The sequence below is a fragment of the Calidris pugnax genome, unplaced genomic scaffold (genome assembly GCF_001431845.1).
Source record: "Calidris pugnax isolate Ruff unplaced genomic scaffold, ASM143184v1 scaffold68, whole genome shotgun sequence".
NCBI lineage: Eukaryota > Metazoa > Chordata > Aves > Charadriiformes > Scolopacidae > Calidris > Calidris pugnax.
Genome location: NW_015090921.1, coordinates 2,244,851 through 2,264,982, shown reverse-complemented (window position 1 = coordinate 2,264,982; position 20,132 = coordinate 2,244,851). Strand labels below are relative to the sequence as shown.

General features: G+C 44.0%; 1 protein-coding gene across 1 annotated transcript in view; it reads left to right on the top strand.

Moving 5' to 3' along the window:
• The window catches only part of LOC106892770 (chromosome unknown open reading frame, human C11orf49), an 88,035-nt gene that overhangs the window by 62,229 nt on the left and 5,674 nt on the right, over nt 1–20,132 (top strand). Inside the window, exons 4-7 of the mRNA XM_014950222.1 lie at nt 8,476–8,560; nt 14,627–14,712; nt 17,964–18,159; nt 19,846–19,955. Coding sequence (XP_014805708.1) covers nt 8,476–8,560; nt 14,627–14,712; nt 17,964–18,159; nt 19,846–19,955 — 477 coding nt within the window. The remainder of the gene's footprint in view (nt 1–8,475; nt 8,561–14,626; nt 14,713–17,963; nt 18,160–19,845; nt 19,956–20,132) is intronic.

The following is a 20,132-nucleotide window of genomic DNA, read 5'->3' as shown; positions in this document are numbered from 1 at the left end:
TCATTAATGTACTGGGAAATTTAAACCAGGGTCTTTTGTTTGTCATCTTCTATCTTCTTTTTCTATTTCTGGAAATACTGACAAAAGTTGTGGCTGCTTCTCCTTTCTTATTGCTTGCTGTCCTTGCACTTCAGGAAGTCTCAATTCTTCAAGGTCCAACTTCATTCAAAGTCCTGTCCTACAGGTAAAACAAGAAATTAAAGAGTCCTGTTTCGGGCTGTCTGTGGATTCAGGGATACCACGCTGCGTTGGTTAAACTCTTCCACTATTAGAATGTTTTCTTTACAACCCTGAGAATTGGGAAACTTTTTTTTTTTTTTTCCTGTTTCTAATGAATGTTTAAATGTTTCACTTTGTGGCTGTGCCATGCTAGGCACATAAGCACACCAGATGACAGCCTTGGTCTGTACCTTTGGCACAGCTCATCCTGCCCTGAGTAACGTTCACTCAAAGCTGAAGAAATGCTGCCACGTGAAACGTTTGATACTGAAGGATAATTATGGGGAATTTGAAAGGGACTAGAGGATGATTAAAGTTTGTATAAACAGCAAGATTTTGGATTTTGGAGATAGAATTGGAGCAGTTCTGTATAAACTCATTTTTTTTATGTTTTTGTTAATCTGGCAAGTGGTTTATTGATAAAAGGGCTCAAGATCAAAGGGCAGGAAAACAATCACACCATCTAGAGGATTTTACTCTTTAAAAAACCTTTAGCTCGTTCAAAATATGGTGCTACTGGAGCTTTGCCCATAATAAACCCGCTTTTCAGTGACTTTACTGTTCATATGAACTGTCCAGGTTCTCTCCAGGATGGATGAGTTCATTCTTCACATCAGCTGGAGCTGAATCTTCTCCTTCTGGAGGCACCGGTGTGCCTCGAAACCAGCTTTCTGCTCATCCACCCCACTAATCCCCTCTAACTGTTCCCTTTCACAGCACTCCCCCAACAAATCTTTTTAGGTCACTCTACTTAGCGCTCCGCTATATTTGTCCCGAGCCTGACACAGGTTGTTCTAGGCAAATCTCACTAAATCTCTCTTGTCACTCTTTGCTTTTTCACCTCGCAAGCTGGGGCTTTCTACCTGTTGTCAACAGGAGTCACCTGTCCAAGTCTGCTGTTTGCAGCCGTGCTCCTTTTGGAGAGTGTAAACCATCTTGTTTCTGAAGACTGTGTGCCTGCAGCAGCACCCCTACGTCTGGTGGGATTTTCCTGGTATTCTCATAGCTCAGGAGAGACAGTCCAGGGTGCAGCCAGTGCTGCAGGAACCCTCTGGAAAGAACCTCCCCACCCCTGCAGAGCTAAGCTCTTCAGTTACCCTCTCTGCTTTTGCTGCCGTGTCAGACACAAAGTCTTCTGGCATCCTTTCCTGAGGATGCCATGGGATCCCTTCTGGAATCAGTGGAAAGAGTAGATGGGGTTTGTGAATAACCTGGACTCATCTGCCTACTTTTGGGTAGTAAGGATGCCAAAAGTTAAGAGTTTGTCTGATAACAGAGTATTCACAAACCATCTTAGCAGGTACGGTGCAAGTACAGCCAGCAGAGCTGAACCTACTTTTAATTAGGAGGATCATTAATCCTATGACAATGCCTTGCACGCATCCTGGACTTTAAGAATTAAAACATCTTAAGCAAGGAATTACCTGAGCCTATCTAATAGTTTATCTCTGCTGAGGAGGGGAGGTCCTGCTCCCCTTTTCTGCCTTCTCCCTGCCCCTGGCCGTGCTCTTCCACAGCTTGCTTTGCATGAGCTTTCATCAAATATTTCTGAGAGTCAGTTCTATTCACTGGCCCAGGGAAAAAGTTGAATTTTCTCAGCAAGGGGCCTGCTGAGGGCCAGAGCTGGTACAAGGGGTGGCTCAGAACCGGGTGGGCAGCAGCAAGTGAGGGGAAAGGAAAGAGAGAGGAGCGAGAGCCGCCCCTTTCAGCAGCACTAAGGCTTTAGATGGGTTCAGCTGCTTGTTGAGCTGCACCATCAGGAAGGCAGAGATATGTATCCAGTTATTAAAATTGAGAAATTTATTTTGTTTTAGTATCTAATGAGATTGAACCAGATGTTGGTACAAAGCTACATCATCTTTTAAAGATACTTATGTCCAAGACTCCATGTAAAGCACCGATTCTTGTGTTGATCCATGAAACACATTTGACCATTACCCTCTTTAAACTATTCCCTAGAAAACCTTCTTTTGGAAAAAGAGAGGTGGTTTCGAGCTAACCTTGCAGAAATCTTTGGCTTCTGCTGCATTTTGCTGTCACTTAAAAATAACAAGTGGGTCGCTCGGTTTTCTTCTGATTTTCCTACAGTAGTAGGAACATTTTCTAATGGTTGTGGGAGCTGTCTGTACGCTTCAAGGGCAGAACGAACCCTGTCTTACATCAGCAGTCTTATACAACTTCAGGGGGAAGTGTGTGAGTGTTTATCCTTTATTGTTTAATTTATCTTTATTTAACCTTCCATTCAAATTATGGGGATAATTATATGACCTGCTGTTTTGCTTTTTGTTTGTTTGGAAAACAAGAAAAAGGAAAATCAATTTTTTAAATTAGACAAATCCACATTCTGGATCTGGTTTCTGTTTATTTTGTATCTCTTCTTGTCAGTGGAAAAAGTGAATTAGTCAAAGAAACAGCCCTTGAATGTTTTTATTTTGTTTCAAATTCTTATTTAAACAACGATTCTCTCAAGTAACAGGAGCAGATCTTTTTCATGATAGGTCATAAAATCTCTTAACGTGAAAGCTTTTTTTTTGAGAGTAGAAAATGTTATCTTTTTCATGATAGGTCATAAAATCTCTTAATGTGAAATTTTATAGAAGATTAATTGAAAAGGAAGACAACGGTTTGAGAGTAGAAAATGTTACGAGGAAGAAATGGGGATTTTACACAGCTGTAGATTGCTGTTTAGATCCTGTGCATGGATTTCTTTTCCTAGAATTCCTGGTTTTCCATTTGTTATTGGCAGTAGGTATAAGGAGGTAATTAGGCTATAGGTATCTTGTGAGCGAGGCATGTGTAGACCATTGCCTATTGGCCAGATGTGAGTTGTGAGGCTGCAATATTATCGATATGCATGTTTATATTCAGTTTTTTGTAAAATCACAGCTCTTATAGACAGCACAAGAACACCGAGGCTTTCATTTTTAGGGGCTTTTGTTTGGTTTTATTCTTTTCTACAGAGTTGCAAACTAGTACAGATACAGAGAGAGTCCTGGGGATGTGATCCTTAATTATACTAGAAACATTAAATAACTAAGGGCCAGCAAAGACTCTCCCAACATTTTAAAAAAATACATTACTATTTATTAGGCTGTTCTCTATTACGTTTCCAGGAGGCTGCTTTACAGCTCTGTGACTTTATGACTCTTGAATGACTTCATGGCTGTGGTAGAAAAAGCAACCTGTGGAAATTGTGTGTCCTACCATGATCTACAGGGGAAGGCCCCATTGCCCAGGGCTCCAGCCTGCTTGGATAGCGGTTGTACATAAAAGATGATGGGAATAGGGAACTTTAATGTATATTCATCAAGGCAATCCGTGTGTTTCTGGGAAGTTTTTAATGTGACTTTCTGGGGCAGTAAATGTTCTCCTGCTTTGGGCATATTTATAGCTGTCACGGTGTTGTGACAGCACTGTAGATAGCTACTTCTTCTGCTGAAAGTGGTCTAGATACAGCAATTCAGTGACTGCAATTCAGGCTAAGTCCTAAATATTTATTGGCTTCCTGGGTAAATTTTATAGCTTTCACTGAACTCCAGGTTTTTGTGGCTAGGCTGCTGATGGTATAAAAGATAACTAGTTTAAAGATAGCTCGGGTGTGTCTAAATGTCATGGTTTAGGCTGGACTGGCCAGTAACGAATTCCATCGCTTTGGGTCAGGTGCCATCTGTCAGCCACTTACAATCTGACAATGAAGCTGGTAAAAACAATACCTGTTTTAAACGCCAGGGAAATACAAAGCAGCTGCCTTCGATGACACTTCACTCATGACACTGACAGCAGCACAAATGCATCATTTTGTATTCCTAGAGTTTCCATCGCTTTGGGTCAGGTGCCATCTGTCAGCCACTTACAATCTGGCAACAAAGCTGGTAAAAACAATACCTGTTTTAAATGGCAGGGAAATACAAAGCAGCTGCCTTCATGTTTCCCAAAGGTAGGCCGTTTTTATCCAGAAAGTGGTGTTTGTTTGGTAAGACTCTACCACGTAGACAAACTCTCATCTCCACTATGCTTCTGAAACACGAGGAAGAGTCTGCCCCAGTCACTAAAAGACAATAAACTACTCACAGAGAGTGAGATGCGTAGGGAAGAGTCAGGATTTGACTAGTGGCACGGTCACAGCACCAGTACAGGCTGGGCAGGAGTTTGAAGACCAGTTCAGCAAAAATTATGACTGAATGATTAAATTACTTTCTCTGCAACCCTGGCCATCCCACTTTACTTTTCTGTTCTTACTCTATTAAGCCTTCCATCTCCTCTTTCTTAGTGTACCGCTGTTTCAAAATCACTTTGGAATTTGGTGTCGTCTGCTTTGCAGGAGAAGAGCAAGGTGGTATGTTCAGCTGTAAATGACCACGTTTAACATGCAGATTGCAGCCAGTCTCTCTCCATCCTTAAGCACGTGGCATGACCAGGTTTGTTCCACTGCAAGAGCATGGTAGAGTGTGCGTAGCTCACTGCCCTTTGCTGTGGGGTCAGATTTAAACTCTCCGTGATTTGCTTCATTTGTTACTGGAACTTGAGATACGGTAATTTGTGGTGGCAACCAAAGTAGCAGTTGTGGATTCCAGTTTTCACTCATTCTGACTGGTACCTTCCTTCTTTTCTTTCTTTCTTCATCATGCAGCGTTGAACACTATTTACTCAGCTGTGGCCTGGAGACAGGAAGGAGCAATGTGGTCGTGCACCAAAACTGCCCTTGTTTATTCCAAGCAGCTCTTGGCAGACAACATGGTGCATGGGCAAATGTAATTTTCTGCATGGTCTTCACTGACCTTGCTGTAGGGAGTAGGAAAACAGTCATCACGGCAAACTGTAGACACCTCCTAAGGTCTGCGGTGATCCCCCTTCCTGTTTAATAGGTACCCATGTGTAGTTTGAGAAACTGATATGATTTATTGGTCAGGCACTTGGGGTGTCTCCAGGCTGAGTTATGCTAAAAGAGCCTGCCCGCATACTTCAGTGACTGATTTGGTGCCATTTCTCCAGGCGTAAGAAGCAAAGGCCTTTCTTTATAGAAGGAACTTCTCTGCACCACTTCAGCTTTGTATGTAGTTCCCATCTAAACAGACCATTTGCCCTAAGACTAAAACTGTAATTCATTCCACTCATATTGACAGTGAACTTCACCCTCTGATGTGCTGGCTGAAGAGGATCTCTGCCACCCCTTCCCCAAGTCTTTTTGAGCAGACTTCTGCTTTGTTCTATGTTGTTCCGTTGGTTTGTGATGGAGGAGTAAGGATGATGCTGTGACTTGGCATGAGGAAGGAGGCAAAGAAGACACCATAAACTATTATGTTTTTAAAGTATGTTATTTTCAGCAAGTGAGAGATCTCTATTTATGCCTCAAAAGTAATGCTTGCTTAGTGCCTGGTCACCATCTCAAGGTGCTTTTGTCTAGCAATCTGAAAGTGCAACTTTCTCAGGAAACCTCATCCTTCAAAAAAAATCCTTAAACTTCTCCTTCAGGGGGAGAGAAGAGGAGGCTAAGATTCAGAATTAATGAAAAGGGGCTTTGCTGATGAAAGTGGGCAGATTATCCTCGTGGAGCCTGTCTGTTCTGACTGCATGAGAGATGCTTTGTACACTGCTGGACTCCACGCTGTCAAAATCTAAAGGGGATCAAAGCAAAGCAACAGATATGATGTGGCTTGGGAGGGAGGGAGGTAGAAGGTAAGATGAACTTAAACATATTTAACTTTAAATAAATACAGTTATCAGTTAAATGGATTGAATAAGATGCAGTATGAAGTTATTATAGGGGTCTGTTGACAAATTGAAGGAAAAAATAATGGAGAGCAAGGTATAAGGTAAGAGGAATTTGAACTTAATCAAACAGAAAATGTAAATTGAGTATTGCATAAAGCTTCCAAATGGTGTGATTCCTTCGGACCAACATATGAACTTTTTAGGCAAAAATTGGAAGTATAATGCCCAGCGTTATTCAAAGCTAGACTTAAGTCTTGAAGAATAGTTGTAAGAGGTCTATACTGATCTCTTCGATTATGAGAAAATGTCTGTTTTGAAAGAGCCTTTTAATGCTCAACTTCTGTTTTCCTGTAACCTGCTTCCTACGCTGAGCCTGTTGAAGATGATTTTATGAAACTTGCATGTAGCTTACATGGTCAGATAGTGTTCTTAAGAGCTTAGGACCAAAATCTCTATTGCTATCCATGACTGCTGATCTAACAAAATAACAGAGAAGAACATTTTCTTTCCCTTATGTGGTGGCATGAAAGAGAAATGGAGAGCTGAAAATTCGGTTAAAAATATGCATCTTCTTGGCCATGATAACTGGGACTTTTTCAACAATATTCTTTTGCAGTGATACATAAAACTTGGTGATCCTTTCCTTGATGAAGTTCCTTCAAGGAACTGATTCGCTAACACTGCAGGAGAAAAATCTCATCATTCCACTGGATGCCACGATGAACCCAAACTCAGACATACGCTGACTGAAGGACCCAGGCAGCAGCTGCAGCAGAGAGAGGCCTCTGGTTTGTGTTTTAGTAAGAAATGGCAATACAAAACCAGTTACGTTGCCCTCCATATTCTCACAGACATCTGTAATTTCAGTGCAGTCACAGAAATTTAATTCAGCTCCACACTCAAGTTTTGGAAGCAGAGAGATTCTGATGTGTTTATCCCTACGGTAGAACAAGTTGCGCAAATCCCTGGAATGGTTTGTAGTTCTGCACAGGCTGAGACATCCTTGTGTTATAGCAGAGTTCTGACTGCACAGTTGGCTTTTCCAGCCAGAGCTAAATCACCTTTTCATAGTATGACCCTAAACCTAAGGTGCTTCATTAGACAGAATGTCCTCGCAAGAGCAGTGCAAAGTATAGTACTCTAGAGAGTGTCTATAATGCGTGTCAGAGTCTGGCAACAGTGTTTTTCAGCTATAGGGTTTCCTGAGCTAAAGAGAAAAATCCTAGTGCTCTCTTCTCTTTCTTCCCCTTCCCTGGCCCATAACGTAGGTAAAGGAAAAATCTCTAACTTGATTTTGGTGTGACGGTTCTCCTGCAGTATTTCTTTAGCCAAGCGTTGAAAATACTAATTTGTCTGGGTTGGATGTCACAGAGAAATGTCCCTTTGATTCTGCATACCTGCCTCTTGAAACATCCGACAAAGGCGTAGCATTTTCCCTTTCTCCTGCTTTTGTTGAGCTGCCAGGCTTTGAGAAGGTGGGGAGATGCGCAGAAGTGGTTGTTATCCTGGGACATTATTGATTATTTAGGTGGGAGCCTAAGGAAGGCTGAGGTGTGTCTGGGGCAGAAGAACTCATACTCTGTACCTCGGTCCTAATGCCTGTGCCCTTTGGATCCCCTCCCTGACTACTGCTTGGCTCTACTTCCACCCCTGGCTCGCTCTTCCATACTTTGCATTCTTCTGTATATAGAAGTACTGCAAAATTGCTGCTGTTCTGCTAGTCTTCTCCTTAACTCCAGTCCACAGCCTTTTGGACTATGAACATACAATCATGTAGGGCTTTTTGACCAGTGTGTTTCCATTCCCTTGGGATCCTATGAGCTTCCCTAAGAGTCACCTCTTTTAGATTCCTCCTGCCGAACCACAGAGGCCTTTCTCGACCAGTCTTTCACAAAGCTACTCTGTAAAACATGGATCATTTGATTGGTTTTCTTGTGTTTTTTGGATCTTTGTTCTGCGCTTCCTATAATACAGTGACCAGATTTGTACACGTTATTCCAAAAGAGACCATCCAGCTGCCTCACGAAATGCCAAAGTAATAACGTCTGTGGTTTATACTTCCATACACAACCCAAAACCCTTGTTTGCCTTTGTTACTGCTGCCAGATGTTCTGTGGATGGTTTTCAGGCACATTGTGGTGAATGTCACCATGCCAGTGAATTTCAGCAAATTTAAGCAACTTTGAAATCGTTCCTTTTTCCACATGGTTATATTCAAGTCAAACCAAACTGTGTTCTCACTTGAAACTGCCCTGTTTTGGTTACCTCTTTTTCACACTGAATCATTACCTGTTACCAGTTTCTCTGTAGGAGTCTTTTCCATAGAATGTCCCCTTTATCAGGCCTCTTTCTGTTTGTCTTTGCTGGAAACTCCATCTGCAAAGCCCAGCTCTGAGCATCTAGGGAGCAGTGACACAGTCATTAGCAGCCAGTCTACTTGAATTGAGAGTAGAAGGCAATATGAAGTTTTTTCCTAGAGAGGAAGCAAGGGGAGGGAACAGCCTGTACAAGAGTTATGATGTTCTCACCTCTCTTTTCCTGCAGATCTGCTGACAGCACAGGAGTACCACTGCCTGCTCCAGCTGCTCTGCCCAGACTTCCCCGTGGAACTCACTCAGAAAGCAGCAAGGTGGGTCCTCATCCTCTCTTTTAAGGCAAGGTCAGTCTTAGACACTTTGACATAGGAACTAGATCGGTTCTTAAAGGTATGGACAGGGACCTTCAGCTTTTAAGATTTTGGGGAAAGGAGATGATACCATGTTTTGAGGTAAGAAAAGGGTTTTTTTTCTAGCAATGAGAAAAAGTCTACCTTGAAGGTATGCAGGAGCAATATATACCAGTACAGAATGCTGCTGCTGGCTCTGCATTCAGAAGATGAGTTTTCATGTAAAAGAATGTTAGCCAATGATTTTAAACTCTATTTCAAGTACTGTTTACCATCTTTAAAATGTGTTCCCCTTCACTCCAGCTTCCCATGGTTGATCACATTGAAAAAGTACTAACCTCTGAAGGACTGCCAGTGTTTAAAAGTACGTTAGCTAAGAACGTGGTTTGAAATCTGTTTGAAATTTTATTGTAATCTAGGCAAGGCCTAAAGCAGATAGATGGCTCAGGGCGCTGATAATGTGATATGGAATTTTTTACTGATAGTGCTTGCTGGTTCCGGTCCAGCCCAGGCAGTTGATTATTAACTATCTGATAGTGAAAATGTAATAAGGTCTATGCATCTGCTGGGGTGGGGGTGTCAGTTCAGATCTCAGTAGGAGTGCACACACACACACACACATATAATCACAGCGAGCTTACTGAATAAATGCTCATATTCCTAGCCATCTCAGCAGAGGGGATATGGAAATTTAGCTTTTTTCAGGGGCCTAGATATGACATTTGGAAACAGGATCCAGACGCATGATCGGGATATTAGCTGCTGCCTATGTTGTTCATGGCCTAAATAATGAAAAGGTCCTCGTTTTCTATTTGTCATTCTGTTATCTTTCTTTAGCATCAGAGTCCCATGAAAATTATATTAAGGAAAGTGAAATAGAGAAGTGTTATCCATCTGCTAGTACTTCCACTTGGCTGATTCTCTGAATTCTTCCCTGGCTCCTATTCGCTGCTCTCCGAGCAGCTAAAGCTGTGTTTGTTCAATTAAAACTACAAGCTGAGCACCACTTTTCCCTCTATAGCTCATCCGTGGGCCTTTGGGGCTCCGCAGAGTACAGTTACTTGGCCTCCAATGCCAGACTGAAAAAGAACACTAACCCTGTAGCAGGGATTTATCTGCTGTTTCCTTTCATGGAGGTCCACGAGCACCAGTGCCGTGCGCCGGTGTGTCTTTCATAGGGTTCCAGCTGAGCTGAGCAGGAATTTGTGATGGTGCATGAAAGGAGGCTTGCTCCAGCGTATCTACACATGTTATGATGTTTGTGTCAAGGAATTTAATCCACAAGGCTGTTGTAAACTCGAGGCCCCAGCCAGGGGCCTGCTGCGCTGCTGTGCGTGTGCCGCGGAGACAGACAAGCCGGCTCTGGGAGCAGGTGCTGGAGAGAAACGAGATCTCTGTCAGAGGCACCCAGGCTCAGGTGGGGATGACCTCACTCCTGCTTTTGGCCAGCTAGAGATTTGCTTACACATTGCTATTATTCCGTTACGAGCTAATCTGCTCGAGCAATTTGAATAGAACTTGACGTATTTCTAAACCGTCTTTCTCTTTCCTTCCAGCTGTTGCTCCCTCTCTCGTCCTTTTTCTGGGCTACCCTTCCCATTGTCCTCCTTGGTCTCGGGCAGTTAGGAAGGCACCTCTGCAGGCTGTCTTCTGGCTCCAGTTGATTGAGTCCTTGCAAAGCATGAACATACAATCATAGAATCATAGAATGGTTAGAGTTGGAAGGGACCTTAAAGATCATCCAGTTCCAATCCCCCTGCCCTGGGCAGGGACACCTCCCACTAGAGCAAGTTGCTCAAAACCCCATCCAGCCTGGCCTTGAACACCTCCAGGGATGGGGCAAATATCACATGCAAACCTACCAACATCATTCCTCCTTCAGTCTGTGTACCCCTAACAGTTTTGTGGCTAATTAGGAAAGGAATTAAATAAAACAGCGTCAGGAGCAGCCACAGCATTCACTGATACAGCCAGGACCTGTGGAATTATTGGTGCTCTTGGAAAGAGAGTGGTTGTAGCTGTAGTCTCAATGCTTCCTGACCGAGATGATCTGATAGCAAGGTGCACCCTGCTTGTCCAGGAGCTGTTGCTACACACTGATAACAAACACTGGGGGTAGGATCAGAAAATGTCAGAGCAGAAGAACAGAGGCCACAACAATATAGGTTTGATTCACCTGACAGAGAGCTCCATTTTTCTGTTACGAGTGCCACACAAATGCACAAGTCGTACCCAAAAAAGAACCAGGCTATATCGATACAGCCAGGACCTGTGGAATTATTGGTGCTCTTGGAAAGAGAGTGGTTGTAGCTGTAGTCTCAATGCTTCCTGACCGAGATGATCTGATAGCAAGGTGCACCCTGCTTGTCCAGGAGCTGTTGCTACACACTGATAACAAACACTGGGGGTAGGATCAGAAAATGTCAGAGCAGAAGAACAGAGGCCACAACAATATAGGTTTGATTCACCTGACACCAGAGAGCTCCATTTTTCTGTTACGGGTGCCACACAAATGCACAAGTTGTACCCAAAAAAGAACCAGGCTATATCTGAGATTTCTTGGGTGGTTTTTTTTTTTTTTCTTCAAAGGGTTACAGCCATTAGCAGGTTGAAGATTTTAATCTACAGAGATACCTTTGATCTTCAGACGTGCTTTTTGCCTTTCTGAGTCTTGAAATTGCAGAAGGAGGGAAAATGAAGGGATTTTTCTGGTTTCATACCGTGACTCCAAGATCTATACCTGAGTACTGACTTCTTTCTTACAGTAGAGACAGAAGGAACTTGCTGCCCACGTTTGAGCAGCGAGAGGTGAGTGGTTCACAGCTCATATGCTGTTTTACCTGCTACAGGAGCTCACATTTCAGTGCTAATGGAAGTGGGGCTTGCAAGTTTCACAGCTCATATGCTGTTTTACCTGCTACGGGAGCTCACATGTCAGTGCTAATGGAAGTGGGGCTTGGAAGTCTGTACCCAGTGGTTCACAGCTCATATGCTGTTTTACCTGCTACAGGAGCTCACATTTCAGTGCTAATGGAAGTGGGGCTTGCAAGTCTGTTGCTAAAAGGTTGCCTGAGAGTGGCAGATCTTGCCCTTTTTGTATGTTCCGCTTATTTTTGCCTCCCCGTATCAGTAAACAAACCAAATCCCTGCAGGCTCATTAGAGGCAGCCTGGCCTCAAGACAGATCGTGTCAGTTAGCCTTTAATGGTAGCAGAGAACACTAAAACTCCTTGCAACTTGCCTGGTCTAGAGTTTGTCCCGGGGACATCGTGTCTAGTCTGGGTTTCTGAGATTTTAACCGCGATCAGGAGATGGTAAAGTATCCCCATTGGCACAGGAGCAAGGCTTTCCTGCCAGCCAAACCCACTCGAACCCTGAAAGACCACTACACCCTTTACCAGAGTCCCTCAGGTGTAGGCATCTTTCTTCAGTCGTTTCCAAAGTTTCTCCTTCGTTTTCATTATTCATTGAGTGCTGACTACTAACTTTGTAAATAAGTCTGTGCCCCTGAGGGCTTAAAAGTCTAATTTGGACAAGAAAGAACGAATAAAGAATCTCTTGAAATATCAGCTACCTGGTGAACTCTTTTGGAGTTGCAGTTCAGGCTTTTGGATTTCATCCTCAGTTTTGGTCCTGCTGTCTGAGTTACAGTCCATGGCTCGGATTCTCTCCATGCCAGATATTTCAGGGCAGAGGTGCCGATACGTTGCGTATGATGGCCTCCCAGCTCCCCTGACTGCTGGGTCAGCTGGCTACGTGGGGAAATAGCCAGCTGCAGTCAATCTCCTCATAAATGATTGTATTGGATTTAAAGACTTCTCAACATTTCCGGAGTGCAGGCTCCTGGGCCAAGTGGAGTCAGTAACCCAGCACCAGAGTGCACCTGCTTCTACTTAGACGCTCCTCCGTCACATATGTGCTCTACAGCCTTCCTTAGAGGCTCCTCGCTGTCTTTTAACAGCAAGAAATGTCCAGCAAATCCTCAGGTCTCTGCCTGCTTCCTCAGGATCTCTCTTCCAAGAAAGTGACTGGGGCTTGGGTGCAGCAGAGCACAAGCCATTCACCATCAGCTTTAGATTTTGCAAGTTAAATGAGTTGATTGTCATGAAGGTGGTGTAATATTGTCTCTCCACGTAATGAATACATAAAAAAAACCCTCTCCACTGTTGCTCTCCTGCATCTCCAGGGTGGAGAATTGCACTGACAAAAGCTTTGGAGCTTGTTCTTTGAGGGTATCTGGGAGACAGACCATCATTTCAAAGGAGGAAGCGCCGCTCATCAGCGATATGGCCCATTGCGTTTCCAGCGCTTAAATAGTGGTTGGAAACGGCGGTGGCTGAGCAGTATTGCCTGAGAGATGAAGATGCTCTGCCTGCCAGCTTCAAAGCCATTTCCTTGATGTGGCCACTGACAATCTCAGTAACATGCTTATTAGTGAGAATTAAGAACTGAAGCTACTGCTTCTTTAGACAGGAGGAGGAGGCGGCTTCTGGAACATAATAAATAAGTCAGAAGCACTTTGACATCTTCAAAGGGTTTTGTTTTAAATACTGGTTTTTCTCCTGGGGACCCTCTTAGCCCCAGTCTTTCTTCTTTGGGATAATTAATTCAAGCTGCTCTGCATGTTTGATTTTGCCACAGTGAACAGAACTGGTCTGAGTGGCAGAGAAGTCTTGCAAGATCCTATAACTCTTCTAGGTCAGCCTCCCACACAGCTCCCTGGAGTCTTTTACATGAGACAGAGCAGTGGTTCTCCAGCAATGTGTTTAGACCATTGATGCTGCAGGAATTGGTCTGTGGATTGCATTTGGCCCCGTGTTCAAAGGGGTCCTATTAGGTGATCTGTACTTTGGCTATAATGAGCTGATAATCCTTCTCATGCGAGATGATATGCCAGATACTGACTGTACAGCGTCAGTAGACCCGCACACAGTTTTAAAGAAGAACCAACCACCTTTCTTTAGCATCCTCTGAACACTCTGTTTTTTCCCAGAGAGGTGTTTCCTTCTCTTTTCCAGTCTGAGCTGGATTGTTTCCTCACTTCAGAGACTGACCTTTTCATCCTTATTTAGTGGCCATGAATGGAGCATCGGGCTTTTTTTAATATTATTTTTATGAATGTTTTTGCCCTAACTTCTTTCTGAAATCCAGAGTTTATTCCTGAAAGGAGGAGTTGGTCTTTGCTATCAGTCATACTTCATCGTTATGGCTTGTGATTGATACTTTTCATATTCAAGAAGTATGCTTCAAAATAGGGTGCATGCAGCTTCCTACAAGCACCTCAGGCATATCAAAAAGAAAGAAGACATTGTCCCTGGCCTGAGAAGTCTTTAGTTTCCATGGAATTTGACCTGATAGTCAAATGATAGACCTGATATATATGAAAAGAGACTGATTTATTCATTGGGGAGGGAGAATAGGATACTCACAGTGTGTAATTAGAAAGCTGATTGTTGGTGTGGTGTTATTTCCTCTGTAGTCAAGCGTAGTTTGTTCGAGTATAGATTGGGAATAGATAACTCTTGTTATCCTTATGAATCTGAAATATCCCAGTTTGATAAACTCAGGTATATAGAGGAATAGCGTAAGTCTCGTTCTGCTTTAACTGGCATTAAACACCAGTTTAATGCTCATGTAACTGTCTTTAGCACAATTACTCTTTGTCTAGCCATGTGAACCAGCCTTGCAGTTTTTGTGCCAGCGTTCATCCCGTCGTGTCCACCAGGCTTTGAATGCTTGGCATCCGTGTCACACTGCTCTGTTTATGCTGAAGTGTATGATAGCATTGACACTCAGGATCCTCTCCTTGCTGCAGGTTTTCAAGCTGTCTTCATTTGATATTATGGTGTCCAGGTCCACGCAGCAGTGGGTGTTCTCGTTCCTCTCTCCTGTCCTCTTACGCTGGGCCAAGCCACAAGAAGTCCTCAGTTGCACAGAGCTCCTTAACTGCACTTGCTCTAGACGTGGTGTTCCTGCTTACAGACTTTAGTTCTTTCATAGATACTAAACTACTTCTCTCCTCTCATCCTAGGATTGTGCTGATGGATGATGCTGTGGATTGCCTGATGTCTTTTTCTGATTTCCTCTTTGCTTTCCAGATCCAGTTCTACTACTCAGGTAAATACTGGGAAGTGGATGACTTCACCCACTAGTATAGCACTACAACCTTACAGTTTCCCAATCCCTGCACTTTTTTGAAACTTGTAAGGATATGGCTTTTCACAGAAAATATATAGATAATGGAATCTACTGATGAAAAGCTTCACTGATGCCAAGAGATTGGGAGGCTTCATTAAGGAGGTTCCAAATCTTTGATATATAGATAATGGAATCTACTGACGAAAAGCTTCACTGATACCAAGAGATTAGGAGGCTTCATTAAGGAGGTTCCAAATCTTTGTGAATTACAAGATACCTGTAACTGTTATGGCTTATGCGTGTATTTGTCTTAGCCTGGAGAAATGCCTTTCCAGCTCTATCTAGAATATGTTTTCACCCACTAGTATAGCACTACAACCTTACAGTTTCCCAATCCCTGCACTTTTTTGAAACTCGTAAGGATATGGTTTTTCACAGAAAATATATAGATAATGGAATCTACTGATGAAAAGCTTCACTGATGCCAAGAGATTGGGAGGCTTCATTAAGGAGGTTCCAAATCTTTGTGAATTACAAGATACCTGTAACTGTTATGCCTTATTCATGCATTTGTCTTAGCCTTGAGAAATGCTTTTCCAGCTCTATCTAGAGTATATTAGCACCTAAGAATTTACTTTTACTAGGAACATTTTTTTCCTTACCTTAATAAAACATTTCCCCCACTAAAGTATAGGTCCCTGCTGGAGACAGGATAAGAAAAGCCCACCAGCTAGTGCCTTGAAAGGAAAAGGACCTGGGCAAATAGATAAAATCCTTGCCCCTAATACTTGCCTAACTATGAGCTCGTTTCAGCTCAAAGAGTTTCTGAAGGGGGTACAGTTGCCATGGACGTAGGAACCCCCAGTGGACTCCTCTCCCAAGAACTTTTCCAGCCTCCCCTTGAAGTCACATAAACCTGAAACCTCCATAACACCTTTTGGCAAGGAGTTGTTGTCTGCCACCCTGCCACCTGTCCCATGAACAGCCACCTCTCTTGTTTGATTTGAGAGCCCCTAGCTGGAAGGGAAAGTGAACAGTTAATGCCCATTGTTGGTCAATTATCATATTCTACCCCTCTTCCCCAGTTTGAGTTTTAACTACACGGGGTTCTTGTTTTAAAATTCTTGACAGGAAAAGTACAAATCAAATAATATTAGTTTCTGTGTATGTGTGTGTGTTTACATATGCTCACCCACACACGTACATCTGTAGAAATCACCAGGTGTTTTTAAACTAAAGTTCAGGAGACAAGGGGGAAGAAAGTTGGATGAACATTCAGGTCCTTTTTCTGTACAGGGAGGCTGCTTTAAAATACACGGGACCGGTTGTCTTGTCATAGAATCATAGAATTGCCCAGGCCGGAAGGGACCTCCAAAGGTCATCTAGTCCGACCTCCCCGCAGTCAGCAGGGACACCCCCAACTAGACCAGGTTGCCCAGGGCCTCGTCGAGCCTCTCCTTGAATATCTCCGGGAATGGGGCCTCACCCACCTCCCTGAGCAACCTGTTCCAGTGCTCCACCACCCTCACAGTGAAGAACCCTCTCCTCATCTCCAGTCTAAATCTGTTCCCCTCCAGCTTGAAGCCATTTCCCCTCATCCTGTCACTGCAGGCCTTTCTAAACAGGTTCTCCCCAGCCTTCCTGTAGGCTCCCTTCAGGTACTGGAAGGCCGCTATTGTCGACCCTAAAATGTGGTTGAGGAAAGGGAATCTCATTCAGAGAACTGCTTAGGTGGGCAAAAAGAGGGATGCTTTTCCTTTATCGAAGTTAAATATGCTCCCAAGCACTGGGGGCTGCTGGGGTGCCACTTATCTCCCAGCACAGAGCACTTTCTGAAGGCAACATCAGCTCCTGGATTTCTGTGCACTCGCATTTAAATAGCTCCCTCTGATGGATGTAGCTCACAGTTGGCCTCGACCAGGCCAAAGGGGCCAGGTTTGGATAACGGGAGACACTGGCTAGAAGCTGTGGTGGTGTGTAGTCTGTGGTCAGAGCGTAGACTTGGGTGGCCTAGGCTGATCTGATCCAACCTGCCAGTTCCCATCTCTCTAGCAGTTAAGAGTCAGCCCCTATCCCTAATCCAAAAATCTCTTTTTCTCAGTGCTCCTCAGTAGATACTTCCCTGTGAGCACGGCAACATTATCCAGCACAATCCACCCTAGAAAAAGAGTTCAAAATGGTAATTTTGGGTTGGGCAGAACCAGGCTTGTTAATGCCTTTAGCCAGGGATGGCAAATGTGTTTGGAAAGTTGTTTTTTTTTGCTGGTATAAGAAATATTTCCACTGAGCTGCAGAACCTCAGCAGGGCCTCGGGGCCTGCTCACATCCTGCCTCTCCTCCTCACCCGCAGCATCACGCTTCCCTTCGCTGGGGACATTAAATGCCACCGCAGTCCTCACAAGCCTGTCCTTGTGTACACACACACACACACACACACCCCGCATCCCCTCCGTGTCCTGCTCACCCAGGCACAACGCACACACGCAGCCCGTCACATGCTTCTCCCACCAACCCACACGCATGCGAACCGCTCCAAATGGAATCTAGATTTGTAAACTGCTGACCACAGCCATAAACAAACTTGTTTAAAATTAGACTCTTGCAGTAAACAGTGGGTAGTATGAGGAGCCTGGGGAGAGGCTTTCTGCCAACTCTAGCCCTGACCTGCCCTGGCCCTTCCTCTAGATCCCGTGTTATATTTACTTTGGAGGAGCACGGAGACAAGCTGGGATACAGCCTGGAGCCCTGGCTAACTTGCTGCCTTTCCTCCCATTGCAGCTCCATATAGTTTCTTCCCAACTTGGACGAGTTCTTAATCAGTGGCAAGAGAAGGTGAAGGAAAACTTTTTAGACTTTGCAAACTAGTTTTGTGTTCGACGTTAGCTTCTGCTTTCTGCTGTTTTATCCATGTGCTAGCCAGCCTCTGTTCCCTTGGGAAGAACCTCCTTCAACAGAGCGAGCGGCCTCTCGTAATCGTCCCAGAGCGAGTGGCCTCTCATAATCATCCTGACAGAGAGAAGCCAGCAGCTTTTATGGAAATAGCTGGTTTTGCCTGCATAATATCTCATCTGAATATGCAGGATGCCGTAGCACTGTGCTTGTTTTCTGCTGGGGCTATGTACAGCACAGAGCAGGGTAGGACAGTTTAATCCCACGTATGGTAGGTCAAGAGGATGCTTTACTGGTAACAGCCCCGAGTTTTAAATCACTTTATGGGTGTTTTTTTTCAGAGTTCCTGGAAAGTGTGGCTGCCATTTATCAAGATCTACTGGCTGGTAAGAATCCGAATACTGTGATTGTGCCAACATCATCCTCTGGGCAACATCGGCAGCGCCAGCCCCCAAGTGACTGCAGCCCACTCGAGGGGGTAGAGGCATCTCTCTTCTACCAGTGCCTAGAGTCCTTGTGTGACAGATCAAAATACAGGTACGAATGGAGTCCAAAACACAGATTTGAAGTCTGTGTCTCTGGACACCCTTTATAAGGTTGGAACTGTGAAGAAATGCAGGACTTTGAACAAGGGGTAACTCCCAAACAGATGTCATTGGGGGAAGTATGAAGGGAGAGATCATAGCTGAACCACTTTAACCAAAGGAGAGAAACAATTTAACAGACATAAGAAACATGGGATTTGAGCTGATTCTTGAAGCAATGGATTGATTGGGGTCTCTGCTTTCCTTCTCACTTCTGCATTGACACTTTCATCAAGGAGAGGTCCATCTATCATCATGAGTTAACTAGAGGAGATAAGTACAGATGTGGTCTTGGGTGTTGAAGCGTAGGAAAGGACCACTGAGGTGGATGGAGTTTGAAGCCTCACTACCTGGAGAAGATCACACTGCTAGTCTGTTGCCAAACCTGTGATGGAGCTGGTCTCCAGTTACAGATCCCAGGCACAAGACTAGCCTTTCTTCAGCAGGGGATGGAACAATACCAGATCTTATTGTTTAGCTTTGACAGACACTTTCTTCATAGTTTCTTGTAGGTAGCAAGCATGTGCCCTGCTAGAAGGTCATGGGCCAGTTCCACAAAAAGATTCAGGACACAAGTTCCACCTGATTTCTGCTTTAGATGCCTGGATCCAAATTTGTGATCCACAAAATTACTGCTGAGCTTCTCTTTAGTACTATACATACCCAGGCATGGAGATACCAGGTTGTTTTCTTCTTTTAAGTAACAAAAGCTCTACATTCCCAGTATGTCCTGAGAGCTTCAGAAGGAAAGGATGCTGTGAGCCTGCCTGGTAGGTCATGCTCTGCACAGCACTGTGAGGGGAGCCATTCCCAGCCTTTCATCCAGTAGCCTGATATTCAGCCAGGCTTTGGTAACCACCTTCACCTGAGGGATCAGCAGCTCACACCCACGTCTCCCAGGGGTGCCACTACACCATGGAATGTTCAACACTTCCTCTTTATGAGGCAGTTTTATTTTGCATGAAATCCTTTAAGGAGTATTGGGCAAGAGCAAGAATCACTCTGATGGTATGGCTTAGAAGTCAGGGCCAGGGTTTAAGGTGAGCATAGAAAAAGAGTCTCCACCTAGATACTGTTTTCTGACTTATTTAGGCTATCATTGGAGAGGTTTTCCTGCCCCTTGGATGACTATTACTGATAAAAGGGTGATAACAACATAACAACTCTCATGAAAGTGTATTTTCTTCTAAAAGAAAAGATTTCCCAGTTGATTTTTGCCAAAAAAAATATGCTAAGAGTTGGGATGTGTATGCCTCTGAGTGAATCTAGGCTTTCCTCCCTGTCCTTGGAATGGAGACAGGTACAGACTGCTCCTAGAGATGTACCCCACCTCTAACATTGTGCTTAGTTAAATGGGGAGCAGATGCAATGCTAAATAAGCAAGCTGTTGGCTATTTGTTTTAAATTGAGTCAGGGCAACTTGACAGTATTAGAACAGGTAGAAGGCTTTGTTTCTCCAGTTTGAGCTGGGTGTGGGGGGAAAAAAAATAAATTTAAAAGACAAGATGGCTCTTGAGCAACCTGGTCTAGTGGGAGGTGTCCCTGCCCATGGCCGGGGGGCTGGAACTCCATGGTCTTTAAGGTCCCTTCCAACTCTAACCGTTCTATGATTCTATGACCTCTTTGTCTCTTCTCCTAGCTGTCCACCTTCTGCTCTTGTGAAGGAAATGTTGAGTAGCGCACAGAGACTGACCTTCTATGGATTCCTTATGGCACTTGCAAAGGATCAGGGGATCAACAGAGCTCTAGGTAAGACTCCTGTGAATGGTACAGCTCTAGATTTTCAGTCATTCTGCATTTCTGTGGAATTTCCTCTGTAATTATGCCCCAGATTTTACACTGTCAGGAAGAGTGTAAGGGAAAGTTTTTCATCTTTTTGTTGATGGATTAAACTTTAAAAATGTAATACTGTGCCTTATTGCCTGC